The sequence below is a fragment of the Telopea speciosissima genome, chromosome 10 (genome assembly GCF_018873765.1).
Source record: "Telopea speciosissima isolate NSW1024214 ecotype Mountain lineage chromosome 10, Tspe_v1, whole genome shotgun sequence".
In the NCBI taxonomy this organism is placed as follows: Eukaryota; Viridiplantae; Streptophyta; class Magnoliopsida; order Proteales; family Proteaceae; genus Telopea; species Telopea speciosissima.
The window spans coordinates 30,716,617-30,734,646 of NC_057925.1; the positions used below are offsets into that span (position 1 = coordinate 30,716,617).

Consider the following 18,030-nt stretch of genomic DNA (forward strand, 5'->3'; position numbering starts at 1 on the left):
TCCATCAGCATTATTTTTTTTTTTTTTTATTCATAGAAGTGAGACCCATTTACTGTTCTTCGTCTACCTTCTTTCTTTTCCACATAAGTCAGTTCCTCTACCGCTGCAACCCCCTTTCTTCCCCACTCCCACCTGACCCCCGCCCCTCTCCAAAACCCTTTCTCTGCGCAACCAGTGCCCACCCTTCTCCTCCATACCCACCCTTCTTCTTTAAGTTACCCTCCTCCAGCTCCAGCTCCAGCTCCACCATACCCTCCCACCCCTTTCTTCCCCAGCGGCCAATGCCCACCCCTGTTCTTCGTCTACCTTCTTTCTTTTCCACATAAGTTGGTTCCATTTACTGTTCTTTGTCTACCTTCTTTCTTTTCCATATGAGTTAGACCAGATTTGAAGTTAAGCATCAAAATAAATTGCGGCTGATGATGTGCATGTGTGTGACTGGTCTGTGTTTTGGATGTTGAAGAAATAACAAGACATAACAACTGAAATAAAGTATTCCGGATTTAATATGGGATCCGACGGATTGATGGATAACAGTAATAACAGGTCATAAAAGCAACCAAAAAGAAAAAGAAACAGGACCATAGGTGCTGAAATAGAACAAGTAACTACAGCAGAGCAGGTCTGTAGATTTAGAGAAGATGGAAGCAAATAGAATTGTCACCAAGCATACATAAGCAGAAACAGATTAATAGCTTAAAGAACAGAACTCAGGGTGAGCAAAATTTCAGTTCAAAACCCAGCAATACAGAGAAATAGAGCAAAATGTATGAAGCCCTTTGAAAGAGAAACTAGAACTGAAATACTACTTCATAAAAGAACGCAGGAATAAAGGGGAGTAGTAGATAACAGATCTGAAACTAAGAAGAATGGGGGGGGGGGGGGGGGAAGAAGGGGAATAGCAGAAAACAGATCTGAAAAATGAGTGGGGGGGTGGGGGGGGAGAGAGTAGCTGTGTTGCAGTGGATGTTCTCCAAGGTCGTCGGCTAAGTGTGAAGAAGAAGAAGGGTTTGTGGGTGTTTTAATTGAAAGGGTAGATTAGGTACTTCACCCACTAAAAGGGCAGACTTGTCTGTTAAAAAATATTAAATAGCTGACATCACCACTTAACAGCTCTTAACTAACGGTAGGGGGTCTGTGTGGAATTAGTTTGGTAAAGCAGGGGGTGGCGTTGATATTATGGTAGTTAGTGGGGGTGTCTTAAAATATAGGCAAACGTAAGGGGGTGGCGCTGATAATTTCCCATGAATTAAATGAGTTAGGACATGTAAAATATATGAATCATGACTTGTCCCATCTGTGAAAGAAAACAAACAAAAAGATACTTTGTTCCTCTTTGAATAAATGAAATGAATGAAGAATATATGTTCAAACTGTAAAAGAAAACAAACAATTAGATATTTTGTTCATCGAAGATGATAAGAATGCATCGTGCATTTTAATGCAGCGATCCTCTATTTGGTCACTTGTGCAATCATGTTGCTTATCGAACTGGCCTGCTCTTTGGCAATCTCCACAAGAGAATCCTGTGGAACCAATAACCAATTTGCCTAAAAAAACATGTGAATTTTGTATAACAAAAGGCAACATTTAATGAGTACAGCTGCTAGCACAGCTGGCTTGACACTAGTGCAATAGAACCTAGCTCCTATGAGGTTTCGAGTTCGAAACCTGTTCCTCGTCTATTAATGGATCCCCACACCCCCCATCAAAAACATGGCAAACTTTAACTGATGGACCATACCTGAGCATCTATAAGCCTTGCAATGGTTCTCTTGCTTGATTCTTGAAGTTCACCAGCAATCAAAATCTCATCCAATATAAAGTAGGCCTGTGAAGTTTCAATTTAGAAAGGACAAAAGAATAAAGAATCTCTCTCCTGAATGTCATTACAGAAGTTGTCCCAAGTTATTATGCACATGATCCAGCACCACATCAATTCAAATTGTTCAGTTAGTGGCATGGCCTTTGAATTAACAGAAGTGAGTGTGCAAGCTGTGCAAAAGACTTCCATGGATGAACAGAAACAATGTCATCTACAGACCAACAAAATATGAAAGGGTTTTGGCTGGTTGGTTGTATTTTTTATTTTTTTTCTCCCCCCCCCCGATTCTCGGGCCTTTGTTTCTTTCTCCTTTTGGTAATGAATTTCTTATTCACCAAAAAAAATATGAAAGGGTTTTGCTAACCTCACAGTAATGACTGAGTGGCTCACCGCCCTATACCAACATGGTACACAGGTTCGTTGGCATCAGGAGCCCCATAAAATAGGGGGATGGAAAATAGAATTTAATTTCCGGACATTGAGGTTGGGCTGTGAGGCTCAAAAAATCTGTGAGATTATCCTTCTAGACATAAAAGAGAATAATGGAACATACCTTGTGAAAATTAAAGATCAAGTCCAACTCGCAGACCTAACAAGGTTGCAAAAAAAAAAACAATAAATAAATATCTAATTATAACAGTCGAGTAAAAGAGAACATTATAATTTAGGGTAATTTACACATACCACCCCTGAGGTATGTCGAAAGTATAATTATACCCCCAGTTTTAGAAAATTCTGCGTACCCCCCTGAGGTTCACAAACGTTAACACATGCACCCATTCCGTCAGTTTACGACTAACAGTGTTAAAATCAAGGGGTAAAGTGACAAAAATGCCCCCTTCAAGAAAAAGAAAAAAAAAAAAAAAACCTGCAACTCATCTTCCCCAAATTGTTTAGGGTTTGAAAATGGGGAAGACCAATTGCAGATATCCTTCCAGGAATTCGATCTTGAGAAGAAATCAGTGAGGATGAAAGAACTTGCACATCCATATCGGCCGGTTGGATCGGTTTCAACATAGTCCGAGTCTGCCATAGGTCCACCAACATGTTCTGCAACTCGCCCTTTATAAAAGTTCATTTCTTGGAATCGATCTCTCCGTCCAACAAGACAGGAAAAAAACCGCCTATTTTTTCTATAATCACTACACAAATAAGTTTTAGATTTTGAAGAGGGAGGAGGGAGGGAATTGATGAGAGGAATAAAGGCTGAAAGGGATAAAGCTTGGGTTAGATCAACTCCAGAAACAGCTCCTATTCTCTTCTTCACATTTGTTCTAAGACTATTGTTCATCAAAATTGCGCCAGCTTTTAAATCAGCTCGTCTTGTCCCTCCAGAGGTTGGATCTTTTGCATCTTCAACTTGGCAAATTCTACGCCTGATTGCATCAAATTTCATAACAATAGTCTCAACCGATTCAGTATGAACACTAGCTGCCAAGGATAACCTAACTTCCTGGCTGCTCCTTAATCTTTTGTAGGATGACTTACTCTTCTGTCTCACCCCACTACTAGTGGCTTCAGCATCGGTATTATGAACATTAGGGTGAGAAAGCTGCCGTGCAGGTTGCTTTAGGTTGTCACTGCATCCATCTTCTGTCATTGATCGCACAGAATCACCCTTCTTGCACATCATGGAATTTGGAGCTCTTCCTCGATGGCCCTGCTTCAACATTGGCAGAATCTGAAAAGACAAACGGCATTGCAGGACGCGGTGTTCTATATGAAGGCATCGTTGCAGATGGGGTTTGCACAGGGTTGGGGTAAACAAAGGACCTGCTTGATTGGTAGCTCCACTAGTGGTCTGAGGGTGTTGTTCAGGTGGCCTTTGATGTTCTGGAGGGACACAGAATGGATAAAATGCAGTAAATCCTGATAGATTCTAAGCATGATCCAAGCCATCTCCACTACCGCACATGAGAAAGTCGTATTTGTTAGCAACCATTTGATCTATATAATAAATAGATAATCACTAAACATGAAAAAAAAAAATCGAAAGCTGAGTGGAGAAATGATTTTATTTGAAAAGATAAGAGCAGAGAATGTGTTTGTGTTTATGTCTGTCTTTCGAGAGGGACTGAGACCCAAATGTTTTGATTTTTCTCCTCTTTTTCCCCCTCAAAGAGCTTCGATTAATTGGGAATCTAAAGAGACTAACGAGACATAGAGAGGGACCCTATCGATAAAACTACTGGACTCCTGAACTTGAAGAATCTGTGGCCACACTTTGTTAGAACCATTTGTTGATAACAGAGAATCCCTCACACAAAGAAAAGCGAGTAAGAAAGAGAGAGAATCTGAGAAGAAAGTTGAGAGAGATTTAAGAAAATGGAAAGTAGAAGAGGGAATTTGAGAGAAGGGTAGGAGGAAGGTGAGGTAGAGGTGAGATGAGTTGCAGGTTATTTTTTTTTCTTGAAGGGGCATTTTTGTCACTTTACCCCTTGATTTTAACACTATTAGTCATAAATTGACGGAATGGGTGCATGTGTTAACGTTTGTGAACCTTAGGGGGGTACACAGAATTATCCAAAACTGGGGGGTATAATTATACTTTCGTTAAACCTCAGGGGTGGTATGTGTAAATTACCCTTAAAAACGGCAATACATCATTTAAATGATGGTCTAACATTGCCAAAATAGCGATCCAGTATTTCCACAAAGTGATGAATTATTTGAAGGATCTCCAGCTCATTGTCATCCTGGTCAATGCACATACAGAAATAGAGGCTTGCATATCTGCACATGATTTTATAGGGGAACTATATCAGTTATTCTTCCCTTCGGAGTCTAAAACAAAAAAATCTCTCCAGAAGGAATTGACTAGCATAACAATACCCAAGCAGCCAAAATCAAGATGGAATCTGGAGGTAGAAATTCAGTTATTACCTTTTATACACAACTTTGAATCCTCTCCACTCCACAAAGTTACAAAGCTTGGGGCCCCGTGTGAGAATCACTCCACTAAGCTCTCGGATTACCTTTGCATAATGGTGAACCAGATTCAATAACATCATAAATGCACCAGTTTTATATGCTCAAATTCAATAAGTTGTTACTTCTAACTCTGTTAGTGACTTAGTGTTGGCAGCTCGCAAGTTCCGGATAAAATCTACAATGAAAAAAACAATCAACAATGGATTGCCAAAAAGATTTTACAAAAATTTGTTTTGATCATAGTCATGTGTAATTCCAACATTAACTTCTCTTTTAAGAATTCATTCCATAATATCCAACTCTGAACTAAGACAAAGTCTGATAAACGTTGAAATTTAATTTTAATCTGAAATTTAGAACAGAAGTTTTGAGGGGAAATAATGTAAGAATAGGATACTAGTCCCAAAAAAAACCCACAAAGATTCGAAATTAGAACAAACTCAGAATTAGAAAGTTAGGGTTTCTAGCCAAACCAGCCAAGTGATGATCACTCCACTTGGATCGAGTGTAGACGATGGTAAGAGGATGCTTGACTCCAAATTTGGTTCAGTTTTGATGGCTTGAGGCGGACATAACAGTGAAACACCAAATTAGAAGGTTAAGATAAAACCCTCAAAACAGTGCTGCTCCAGGACTCCAACAGTAACTGAGTGTTGGACTTGATGATTGAAGCTTGGCCTGCAAGTTTGGGTCAATTTTGGATAAAAGTGGAGATGGAAGATGGAGAATGAAATTAGAAGGTTTCACCCTGTGGAATGGCAGGGGGAAATTGTGTTTCAAAAAATCAGCCAAGCCTGATGGGTATTTGCTGAGATATGATCTGGAAACAGAATTAGAAGGTTTGTTGAGATCTTGTAAACCAGTAACAACTTGGACTCCAAATGGGGATCGAGTGTAACTCTCCTTGACAGGGTTCAGTCCTCCAAAGCCCTACTGAGACAGGGCTCAGGTTGCAGAGAAGTGTAGGCTCGAAGTATTTAGGAGAATTTTGGAAGAAAACTGATCTGCAGAGGTGACTCGATCCTTCTGTGGTTGTGATCAGCAGCAGCAGTTTTAAGTTGAATATGGGGATGTGTTCTGATCCTTCACTGATGCAACAGCAGCACTCGGTTGTGTTTTAAGCAACAGAGAATGTGGAGTTCGAGTGAGGGAAGAAGAGAAGATAAAAGAGAAAGAGTAGGGGATGGGCTATCTCCGCCCTGGGTCTCTCACCTACAGCTATCCCAGCTGTTGAACAGGGAATGTTCTCTCATAACCGAAGACAAGCATGGCCTCAAATTCTATTATTCAATTCTGATTCAAGTACAACTGATGATGCCTATTTATAGCTTGGCCTAAGCTTCACAAAATAGAAAGTTGAAAATTAGAAAGTAAAGTAAAAGGAAACTACTATAAGCCTCCTACAAGAGAATAGTGAGGCTTATACGCCAAGTAATCTAAAAATTGACTAAGACTTAACTAAGTAGACTGAAACAAAATTAGAAAGTAAACAAAAATAGAAACTTAAATAAAAGTTAACTAAATCAGCAATAACATAAAATCTCAAATATTTGCTTGGATTTCCTTCTCCATACAAGGCTTATGGACCCACAACACTATTCACGTGAACAGTGCCACATGAACAGTAGGTAGGGTACTGTTCATGTGAACAGTATTTATTTTTTTTCAAGTCTGTTTTGTCTTGTTCTCCATGCTTCTCTCTGGGCTGGGGCTGCCCCTTAGGTGATGCTCCATTGAACCAACAAAAACTTGCCACATTCATCAACCAGTCTGCCTTCACAGCAGTCGAATCCACAACCTTACTGGGCTGGTTTTGGGGCTTGTTCCTGCGGATACATATGGATTTGTGATCTACATTAGGAAAGTAATGTAAGACTAGAAGCAGAATAGGTCTAATCCTAGGCAGGATCAAATAGAAAACCCTCCAATAAACAAGAAATCATATGAGGGAACCAAGAGAACAATGGGAACTCAAATGAGGGAACAATTTCGTTGGTTGAAGTAACAAATAAAAACTCACAAATTTGTAACCTGTTGAAGCAGCAATAATCTGGATGTGGTAATCATCAAGAAATCGATGTGACAATCAGTTGAAAGAAATCCCAGCAACAGCTTGTAGCACTCTTGAGATCGATTTGAACAAAATTAAGGTTTGGATTCAAGAACCGATAAAATGGGATTGGGGAATGGAATGAGCCAATCCCTTTCTATCTCAGGATTTCAACATTGCATAAGCAATTTTTCTATTCATTCAAATTCATGTACAATGCTGCCCCCCCCCCCCCCTTCAAACTTATATAGAAGACTCAAAAATAGACTTAGACACTAAAAAAGAAAGGTCTAACCCAATCCTTAACTAATAAGGTATCCTAAATTGACTAGGAAAGTGACATAATAAAGAAAACATATTCAAAATAAGACTCTAACTAAACTAATGGAGTTAGATAATGGTACCTCCTAATATTGATGTTTCCGATGCCAACTATCTTCCCTTTACCGTTGTCTCCAAATGTTAACATCCATCATACTTTCTCAATTTTGTAAAGAGTTTTGCATTTGCTGTCATATGCTTTGTGCAGCCACTATCAATATACCATTCAATTTGACTTTTGCTCTTCAAGCATACCTATAAAACAAAGTTTTTAACATACAATGATCCCCATAATCTCATAGGTCCGTCGTTAGGATCAAAGCTTCCTTTGGGCATCCAAACCTTCTTATAATTATAGTTCTTTCTTGGAACAGAAACCTAAGGTCTTTGATACCTAGAATCACAAATATCAAATGGAGAGAGTATCCTTTCTTGTCTTTGTGATCTTTGATGATCAAAAGATTTTTGAGGTCTTCTACCTCTTTGGGGTCTTTAAGGTGAATAAGGTCTATAAGAGTCATATTGCCTTGGATGATAATTCATATATGACCTATGAGTCTGTTGAGGTCTAAAATGTCTTTCCATCATATATGGAGCTTGAGGTCGGTTCTATTGCCTATGTGGCCTTTGAGGTACATAATCCCTTTGAGGTCTATTTTTCCTTTGAGAGGTATATTGGAAAGCATAATGATTTTGATTTCTATACTGTTGTAATATGGGTCCAAAGGTAAATCTGTCCGTGGGGGTATTCTTGTATGTGGGTTTTAGTCCCATATTGCTTAGTTATATTTTTGTCAATGATTTCAATATTATAAAAAAAGGCTGGGCTATGATCACATTGATCAAGCCAGTATTCACGGAATTCCACATGGTATCAAAGCCAAAAATATTCCGGGAATATGGGAAGTAAAATTTTTTCGATTTTTTCTCTCTTCTTTTTCTTTTTTGTCATTCTGCCCTAAAACCACCCACCGCCAGCCACTCCACCACTTCCGCCAGCCACCGCCAACCCTCCACCGCCTCCGGCAGCAACCGCCGACCACCACCGGCCCTCTCCCTTCCTCCCGCCACCTCCGCAGGTCCCTCCCTCCTTTTTCCGCCACCTCTACACACCTCGGGGGGGCTTCCACCTTGTTCGAATTTTTTTTCATCCCTTGGTGGTGAGTTGACTCCCACCAAAGGTTTTTTTTTCCCCTATACATGTTTTGATTTTTTTTTTGGGATTTGTCTCTGCCAATTTTTCTCCAGCCACCATGCCTAACGAGTCAGAGATCACGACTGCTTCGACTGGTTCTGATGATTCCAACCAGCAGGACTTTGTTCCCTTTCCAGTGAATCCCATCAAGTTGAATGGTAGCAATTATCTTTTGTGGTCTCGTTCTTGTTTATTTGCTATTGGTTCTTGTAGGCTCTCTGGTTATATCACGGACACTAAGGTTAGGCCCACAGAGGCTGGATCGGCTCAGGATCGATGGATGAATTTCAATTTTTTGGTGATGTCCTATTTGGTTAATTCCATGGACCAGACTATTGCTGGACGTTATTTGCTCCTTGACACCGTTGCAAAAATTTGGAAGACGGCTCATGACACATACTCTCAGGTTGGGAATGCAGCCCAATGCTATGAACTCCGTCAGAAGCTCCATACTACCAAGCAGCTGGAGTTGTCTCTGTCCCAATATTACAATACCATGTGCACACACTGTGGTAGGAATTGGATTTTTTGGGCACGTTTAAGGCTACCACGGAAGTTGATGCTACGGCCTTCAGGAAGTAGGAGGATGGTTTATGGCTATTTGATTTTTTGGCCGGCCTAAACATTGAACTTGATAATATCAGGTCCAACATTTTGAATCGGGATCCTCTTCCCTCTTTGGAGCAGGCCTACGCCATACTTTTGGCTGAGGACACGAGGCGCATTGCCATGGTTCATCCTGTCACTCAGGAACGATCAGCCCTTATTTCTGGTTCTCAATCTTCCCATGGAAATTCCTCTCGTCCTCCTCCTACTGATCAGCCAACTAGTGATCGCCCGCCTATTAAATGCGATCATTGTGGGAAGGACTGGCACACCAAGGACCGATGTTGGAAGGTTCATGGTCATTCTACGGATACTCGTGGGCGTGGAAAGGGGGGTTCCAATCGGCCCAGTTCCTCTCGTGCTAATCAAGCTGCTACTGAAGATCCATCTGAACAGTCTCTTTCCTCTGTGATGACTGAGTTTCAAAATCTGCGGGATATGATGAATCGCTTGGACACATCTTCTTCGGCATCTGTATCTCCTTCCATGGCGGGTTCGGCTTTGTCTCTACCTGCTCCTTCCAATGCACCTTCTTCCACGGGTATTTCTTTTAGTGGGAATTGCACCTCGGTCATGCCTGACTCTTGGGTTATTGACTCAGGGGCAACCGACCATATGACAAGTTCTTACTCTGTTTTTACCACATATAATCCTCTTTCAGGCCAGTCAAAGGTTTGGGTTGCTGATGGGTCTCTTTCTTCTATTTCTAGGAAGGGATCCGTTCAGTGCACCTCCTCTCTCACTCTTTCCTCTGTTTTACATGTTCCTAAGTTTACTACTAACTTGCTGTCCATTAGTAGTCTAACTAAAGATTTAAACTGCAAAGTAATATTTTTTCCAACTCATTATTTATTCCAGGATTTGAAAACAGACAGTACGATTGCATGTGGTAACGTGGTTGATAGTCTGTACGTGCTTAAAAGTTCTCGGACAGCATTGACATCACAGCCGGCATCTTCTACTTTTGATTCTACATTGCTTCAATTGAATAATTGGCATCGTCGTTTGGACCATCCCCCGGTTGGGGTTTTATCTGCTTTATTTCCTAGTCTGGTGAAACAATGTAATAAACACAATTTTCTTGTGATGCTTGCACTTTGGCAAAGCAAACTCGGAGTATTTTTCCTATTTCAGATGACAAAAGTTTGAATCCTTTTGGTTTAATTCATTCTGATGTTTGGGGCCCTGCCCGTTGTGTTTCTACGTCTGGATTTTGATGGTTTGTCACATTTATCGATTGTTTTAGCTGGACGACTTGGGTATATTTGATGTATAGCATGAGTGATGTGTTCAATTGTTTTATGTTATTCCACAAAATGGTCCAGACACAGTTTGATGCCAAGGTAAAGATTCTTCGCTCAGATAATGGCAAGGAATATATGGATGGTGCTTTTCGTTCCTATTTGGATAGCCATGGGATCATACACCAGACTTCTTGTGTTGACACTCCCGCTCAAAATGGAGTGGCTGAACGCAAGAACAGACATCTACTGAAGGTAGCTCGTTCCCTTATGTTCACCATGTCTGTCCATCCTCGTTTCTGGGGTGATGCCGTGCTTACAACTACTTACCTCATCAATCGACTTCCATCTCGTGTCTTGGGTGGCCGCTGCCCCTTGGATATGTTGGTTGGCAAATCCACCTTTGGGGTGCCCCCAAGAGTGTTTGGCTGTGTTGTGTTTGCACGAAATCACCACGTCCATGGTAAGCTTAATCCCAGAGGATTACGATGCATTTTTCTTAGTTACTCACCAACTCAGAAGGGCTATAAATATTACCATCCTCCTACCAGAAAGGTGTTGGTCACCATGGATGTTGTCTTTCGGGAGTCGGAGGCTTACTTTCCATCGCCGGTACCTCTGCAGGGGGAGACTCAAAGTAATGAAGAGGTCCCGCTGATTGCTCCTTTAGATGTTGAGATACCAACCATTGAAGATGTTTCTATTGAACTAGAGGATGGAGTTACAAGTCAAGAACAAGAAGTGGGACAGATTGAGCAACAGATGCAGGGGGAGAGACTTGTGAAGCAGAAATACACTCGGCCAACTGATTTTCCTACAGATGGTCCTCAGTACAAAGAGAAAGAAACCACCACTGATGCACCACCTACGCAATCGGCATCTGTTCCTACTCCAAATCTTGCTCCTAGTCATACTTCGGGTAAGCCCCCTCTTGATCGTAGTCTTGATTTACCCATGGCTGTTCGTAAACAAAAAAGAAGTTGCACTCAGCATCCTATCTCAAACTTTGTGTCCTACAACTCTCTAACTCCTACCTTTCATGCTTTCATATCCTCTTCATCCTCTGTCTCTATACCTAACACTTGGCAGGAAGCAATAGCCGAACCCAAATGGAAGGAGGCAATGAATAAAGAAGATTAATGCAGACCACACATTGTTTGTTAAGAGAGTGGGACAGCAAGTTACCCTTTTGATTGTCTATGTTGATGGCATAGTAATTACAGGCAGTGATGCACATGAGATTCAGAAGCTGAAAGCTTATTTGGGCACGGAGTTTGAAGTCAAAGATTTAGGCAAATTGAGGTACTTACTAGGGATTGTGGTTGCCTATTCAGCTAAGAGCATATCTCTCTCTCAAAGGAAATATACCTTGGATTTATTGAAACAAACAGGGATGCTTGGGTGTAAACCAGCAGATACCCCTCTGGAGCCCAATACACATTTGAAGAGTAAGGAAGGTGACCCAGTGGACAAAGGCAGCTATCAGAGGTTAGTGGTCGATTGATTAACCTCTCACATACCCGGCTAGACATCGCATTTGCTGTACGCCTTATCAGCCAATACATGCATGATCCTCACTCTTCTCACTTGGAAACAGCATACAGAATTCTCTGTTACCTCAAGTCAACTCCGGGGAAAGGAGTATTGTTCTCTACACACAGCCATCTCCAGATAGAAGCGTACACTGATGCAGATTGGACTGGGAGTCCTGATGATAGGAAGTCTACATCTGGATATTGCACATTTGTTGGAGGTAACCTAACTACTTGGAGAAGCAAAAAACAAGCTGTTGTGGCTTGATCTAGTGCTGAAGCTGAATTCCGAGCTATGGCACAGGGTATTTGTGAGCTTTTTTGGCTCAAAGGGCTTCTTCAAGCTTTCGGGATGAGTGCTGATCTTATGTGACCTACTGTGACAGCAAGTCAACAATCAGCATTGCTCACAACCCAGTCCAACATGATCGGACCAAACATGTTGAGATTGACCGGCACTTCATCAAAGAGAAGCTGGAACAAGGAATTATTTGTATTCCATTTATGCAGTCTAGTGAACAGTTGGCTGATATCCTTACCATAGGAATCAGTACAAAATTGTTTTTTTCTATTGTTAGCAAGTTGGGCATGTTTGATATGTATGCACCACCTTGAGGGGGAGTGTTGTAATATGTGTCCAAGGGTAAATCTGTCCATGGGGGTATTCTTGTATGTGGGTTTTAGTCCCACATTGCTTAGTTATATTTTTGTCATATGATTTCAATATTATAAATAAAGGTTGGGCTATGATCACATTGATCAAGCCAGTATTCACGGAATTCCACATATACCTTTGATTGTTTCATCCTTTGTTTATTGAAGAAGGTGCATGAAAGGTTGACGTTTGACCTTGGTTTGCTCTCTCTTCTTCTATATACACCACTTTTTCTTTTACTTTGTCATGGTATGAGATTCTCCCTTTGTAGCCTAGTCCTTTTTTGTCTTGAGGTGTTTTTTGTGGTGTTCCAAGAAGAGCATCCAAGGATTTTTGTCCTTTGGTGAAGGTAAGCAAACCCGATGTCAATTTTTCTTTTTCCACTTCAAGTTTAGCAATATAGGCATGCAATTCATGTACTTCATTATGTAAACCCACGACTTCCTTTTTCTAATATAAATTTTGAAATCTCTAGTTTACGACTTGCCTCATAAAGAACCTCAAAACCTTTTTCGATATCATTCCCATCTATATCATCAGTGTCTATATCATCAATTGAATCATTATTCTTAGAATTTGAACTTAGATAGATTGAGCTTACCTCCAAATTGTCTTCATGTGCCATAAGTGTTAAATTTGTGGTTTCTTCATCGGATTCCTCTTCTTCTTCTTCACTTGAGTCCCATGTTGTTTCAGCAACATATGCTTTCTTTTTGTCTTGAACCTTTGGACACTCAGTTTTGAAGTGACTTGGTTTTCTGCACACAAAGCATATAATGTCTTTCTTATTAGAAGAATAGGATTTATCCTTAGTGAAGGTTTTACCTTTACTTTCTCTTGATGCTTGTCCTTTGTTGAAGAATCTTCGTCCTTTGTTCTTGAGAAATTTTTGGAATTTCTTGGTGATTAGTGACATTTCTTTCTCTGCGAAAGTGAGATCTTCTTCTTCATCGCTCTCATCATCAGACATGCATGTAGTTTTGAGTGCGATTGTTTTCTTCTTTGGCTCTTATGTTTCTATCCATTTTTCATCTTTGTTTAACACAACTTTATGAGTTAGTAAAGATCCAAGCAGCTCGTCCATGCTTACTTTTTCTACGTCCTTCGTCTCCTTTATAGTTGTTGCCTTTGGTCTCCATTTGGGAGGAAATAACCTGAGAATCTTTCGCATATTTTCGGACTTGGTGTATGTCTTCCCTAAATCCTTCAACTTATTTATGATGTTAGTAAATCTCAAGAACGTACTAGCAATATTTTCATTTTCTAACATCCTAAATAATTCATATTCAGGAACAAATTTGTCAATCTTTGATTCTTTCACTTGTGAGGTTCCTTCATAAGAGACCACAAGTGTATCCCATATTTCTTTTGCCGTTTCACACATACCTAAAAAGAGGGTAAACAGGTTATCACTAGTGAAATATGAGTCTTTTTAAAATTCTTTCGATTCGATTTAAATTTAAATTAAACAAAGTAAATAAAGATAAAAGCTTAAAATATGATGACACAAGATTTTATAGTAGTTCGGCCAAGCCAGCCTACATCCACTCCTCTCAACCTTGAGAGAATTTGACTAGTCTCTTCCTTTTAATATAATAGGTAGGAAGAAAACACCTTTACAATCTTTTCACCAGGATAAGAGGATCCTAATCTTTTGAGGATAAGAGAATCCCCTGCACACCTAAGTCCAGTCTAGGCTAATACAAGAACACCTTGCTCATCTAGAGATACCCAACTCAAAAGAAAAAAATAAAATACAATTAAAATAAGATAAGAATTACCTAGGCAATGAGTGTGACATGAACTCCTTACAAGTGTTGAATGATATGAAAATAAATGCACATGAGTTTGACCTTCTTTAGGACATGAATGAAATCAAACTTGAAAGGCCTTGATAAGAACTTCTTAACTTCAACACAATAGAGCTTTGAATGACTTTTTACCTCTCAATAAAGTTGTCTTTTGGACTGTAGTGGATGGTGAAAAGGTCTAACGCATTCACTATTTATAGAGCTCAATTAATGCTCTAAAAACATATGCAGAAAAGGCTCTACCGGACAATATAGCCATTGGGGGAAAACTAACCATTGAGGCATGAGCTGGACCATCCGGTCGATGTCCGATCTGTTGGGAAAATCCTTCCCTCCTTCCATGAATGTTTTAATGATATCAAACACATTGATATAAGCTAATGTGTGATAAAGAAGATCTTAAGATGACAGGATTGCTAAAGCTCCAAAGAAAGATAAATGAAAAGAATACAAAATCAAGGACAATACTTGAAGGAAGAATGAAAAGAATACAAAGTCAAGGCATTGAAGAACAAAAGAATTAAGAGACATACCTTTGAACTGAAGACAAGGATCCATAAAGCAAAAAGGTAACTTGAAAATCTCCAAGAAGATGATCGTGTGCACATAGATAAAACATATTGCATGCTTGTAATTGCATATACTTAATGAAAAATCATATGCATTATTTAGAGACCTTAGGAGGCTTTTATAGAACATCTTTTAACCTTAGTATAAATTGATAAATAATTGGAACAAAACCCCAATGGTCAGACTGTTGGAAAATTGGAAAGACAGTCTACTGGTCAATCCTCCGGTCAATCGGGACTGGCAGAAGCCTGCCGGAAAGTACTAGCACGTCTGCCTGATCGACCGGATTGTGCCAGTCGATCCACTTATCCAACGGACATCGACCGGATGCTCCAGCTTATGCCTTAACGGCTAGTTTTCCCTCAACGGCTATATTGCCCGATCGACCGATAAGGTCTTCAGGTCGACTAGATGGATAAAAATAAATCCGTTTGAGCTATTTCTGCACATGTTTTTAGAGCATTAATTGAGCTCTATAATTAGTGAACGTGTCAGACCTTTTCACCATCCATTACAATCCAAAAGATAATTATATTGAGAGGTGACAAGTTATTCAAAACTCTATTGTGTTGAAGTCAAGAACTTCTTATCAAGGCCATTCAAGATTGACTTCATTCATAGCCTAAAAAAAGCCAAGCTCATGTGCATTCATTTCCATATCATTCAACACTTGCAAGGAGTTCATGTCACACTCCTTACCTAGGTAATTCTTATCTTATTTTAATTGTATTTTCTTTTTGCTCTTGAGTTGGGTAACTCTAGATGAACAAGGTGTTTTTGCATTACCCTAGACTGGACTTAGGTGTGCAAGAGATTCTCTTATCCACAAAAGATTAGGATCCTCTTATCCTAGTAAAAAGATTGTAAAGGTGTTCTTCCCACCTATTGTATTGAAAGGAAGAGACTAGTGAAATTCTCTCATGGTTGAGAGGAGTAGATGTGGGCTAGGTTGGTTGAACCACTATAAAATCTTGTGTCATCCTTTTTTAAGCATTTATCTTTATTTACTTTGTTTAAATTTAAATTGAATCGAAAGAATTTTTAAAAAGACTCATATTTCCCTAGTGATAACCTATTCACCCCCCCTCTAGGTTATCCCACAATTGGTATCAGAGCGAGATCTCAAAACTTGAGACTTAAAGATCCATGAGTTCACATCATCCCAATGCACTTGAGGGACTAAATGTCTCTAGACCACCCTTGTTCAATGGAGATAATTAGATCCATACTGAAAAATTAGATTCAAGCAAGGTTCGAGAACTCGCGAGATCTCGCCGAGTTTCTCGGTTTCTCAAAATCTCGAGTCGAGATCACATACGCATTCTAAAAGTGCATTTTCTCGACGAGATATCGAGATCTCGGCGAGATATCGAGATCTCCGAGTTTCTCGGTTTGACATAGGAAAATGCCCATCTAGGTCCTTTACATGAGTGCCAGATCTCGAGATCTTACTGGAAATTCTTGGTATACATACACCTATCTATGCCGGGAATCTATGCCAGGAACCAAGGCAGATACTTATTTATGCCTAATATCATTTAAGTAAATGAATTTGTATTTCATTTACTTAAGATATTATTTATAAATAAGAAAATACCCCCCCATTTGAATCCAATAAAAATAGTTAAAAAATCAAATTCCAAAAGGAAAAAAAGTCAACCCCCCAGTTCAAGAACAAAAACTGGATTTTCGGTGGTAGGTGCAATTTTCAACTTTCTAATGCTGGGGTTTTTCTCAAATCTAAAAATTCCATAAATCTTATTATGGTAAAACATTGCTAAAAACCAAAAGTGCGGTAAAATATTCATTTGTTTTGATGTCCAAAAAATTATTTCCATTCAGAGCGATTTTGATAGCATTCGCGCACACCGAATTAAATTTGACCGGTACATAACTCTTTCAATATAAATCAGATTTTAGCAATCTTGGACTTGTTGGAAAGCTTTCAAAACAAAGCTTTCCAACAAGTCAAGATTGCTAAAATCTGATTTATATTGAAAGAGTTATGTACCGATCAAACTTAATTCGGTGTGCCGAATCTTGTCAAAATCGATTGCGTAGAAAGTTTGAAAATTGCACCTATGCCGAAAATCCAGTTCTTGTTCTTGAACTGGGGTTTTTTTTCTTTTGGAATTTGATTTTTTAACTATTTTTATTGGATTCAAATGGGGGGGTATTTGCTTATTTATGAATAATGTCTTAAGTAAATGCAATATCATTTACTAAATAAGTGTGTTTGTCCTGTGTCTATCCTGGTTTCTAGTAAGTGTTTGTCCTGCTTTTCTACTAACTGAAACTCCTATTTGGACTTAGTTTTTGCAAAATCTGATAGTGTCATTGTGTTTAAATGGCCTAAAATAGGCTGAATACCAAGTTTCAGACCCAAACTAGGTCTAAAACCCACCGAGATGAGGCTTCGAGTCGAGAAAAAAAAAAGTGCAACAACTCGGCGAGATCTCGACTCGACTCGGTTTTTCAAGGGTCCGAGTTGGCACCGAGACCCGAGTTTTCGAACCTTGGATTCAAGAACTTCACATGTGCTCAAAATCTTAATGTGTGGCATGTAATTGAACATGGACCGTACTACTACTCCAAAATAGTAGATGGTGAGACCGTGCCAAAAGACACATCCGAACCAACTCCTATGGAAAAGGAGAAAGTTCAACATAATTACAAAGCTACTACTTTTCTGCAGTATGCCTTAAGCGATTCCGAATTTAATAAGATAGTTATGTGTGAAACGACAAAAGAAAATGGGATACACTTGTGGTCTCTTATGAAGGAACCTTGCAAGTGAAAAAATCAAAGATTGACAAACTTGTTCATGAATATGAATTAAGATGTTAGAAAATAAAAATATTGCTAGTATGTTCTTGAGATTTACTAACATCATAAATAGGCTGAAGGGCTTAGGGAAGACATAGACCAAGTCCGAAAGTGTGCGAAAGATTCTCAAGTCACTTCCTCCCAAATGGAGAACAAAAGTAACAGCTATAAAGGAGGCGAAGGACCTTGACAAAATAAGCATGGATGAGCCGCTTGGATCCCTACTAACTCATGAAGTTGAGTTGAACAAGAATGAAAAATGGACAGAGACAAAAGAGCCAAAGAAGAGAACAATCGCACTCAAAACTACAAGCATATCTGATGATGAGAGCGATGAAGAAGATCTCACTTTCTTTCAAAATGAGATGTCACTAATCACTAAAAAATTCCAAAATTTTCTCAAAAAGAAATGAAGGAAATTCTTCAACAAAGGACAAACATCAAGAGAGAGTAAAGGTAAAAGCTTC

The 18,030-nt window shown here is 39.5% G+C and overlaps 1 protein-coding gene across 3 annotated transcripts in view; it reads right to left on the reverse strand.

The window, feature by feature from the left end:
• Positions 1–1,310: 1,310 nt before the first annotated feature.
• LOC122641534 (AP-1 complex subunit sigma-2-like) overlaps positions 1,311–18,030 on the reverse strand; it is a 46,200-nt gene continuing 29,480 nt past the window's right edge. Inside the window, exons 3-7 of one of the 3 annotated variants that reach the window (XM_043834797.1) lie at positions 4,709–4,800; positions 4,450–4,558; positions 2,379–2,414; positions 1,745–1,831; positions 1,311–1,526 (exon numbers count right to left, since the gene is read on the reverse strand). In XM_043834797.1, coding sequence (XP_043690732.1) covers positions 1,455–1,526; positions 1,745–1,831; positions 2,379–2,414; positions 4,450–4,558; positions 4,709–4,800 — 396 coding nt within the window. In that variant the 3' untranslated portion in view covers positions 1,311–1,454. The remainder of the gene's footprint in view (positions 1,527–1,744; positions 1,832–2,378; positions 2,415–4,449; positions 4,559–4,708; positions 4,801–18,030) is intronic. The other 2 variants (XM_043834799.1, XM_043834798.1) reach the window with 2 other exon arrangements.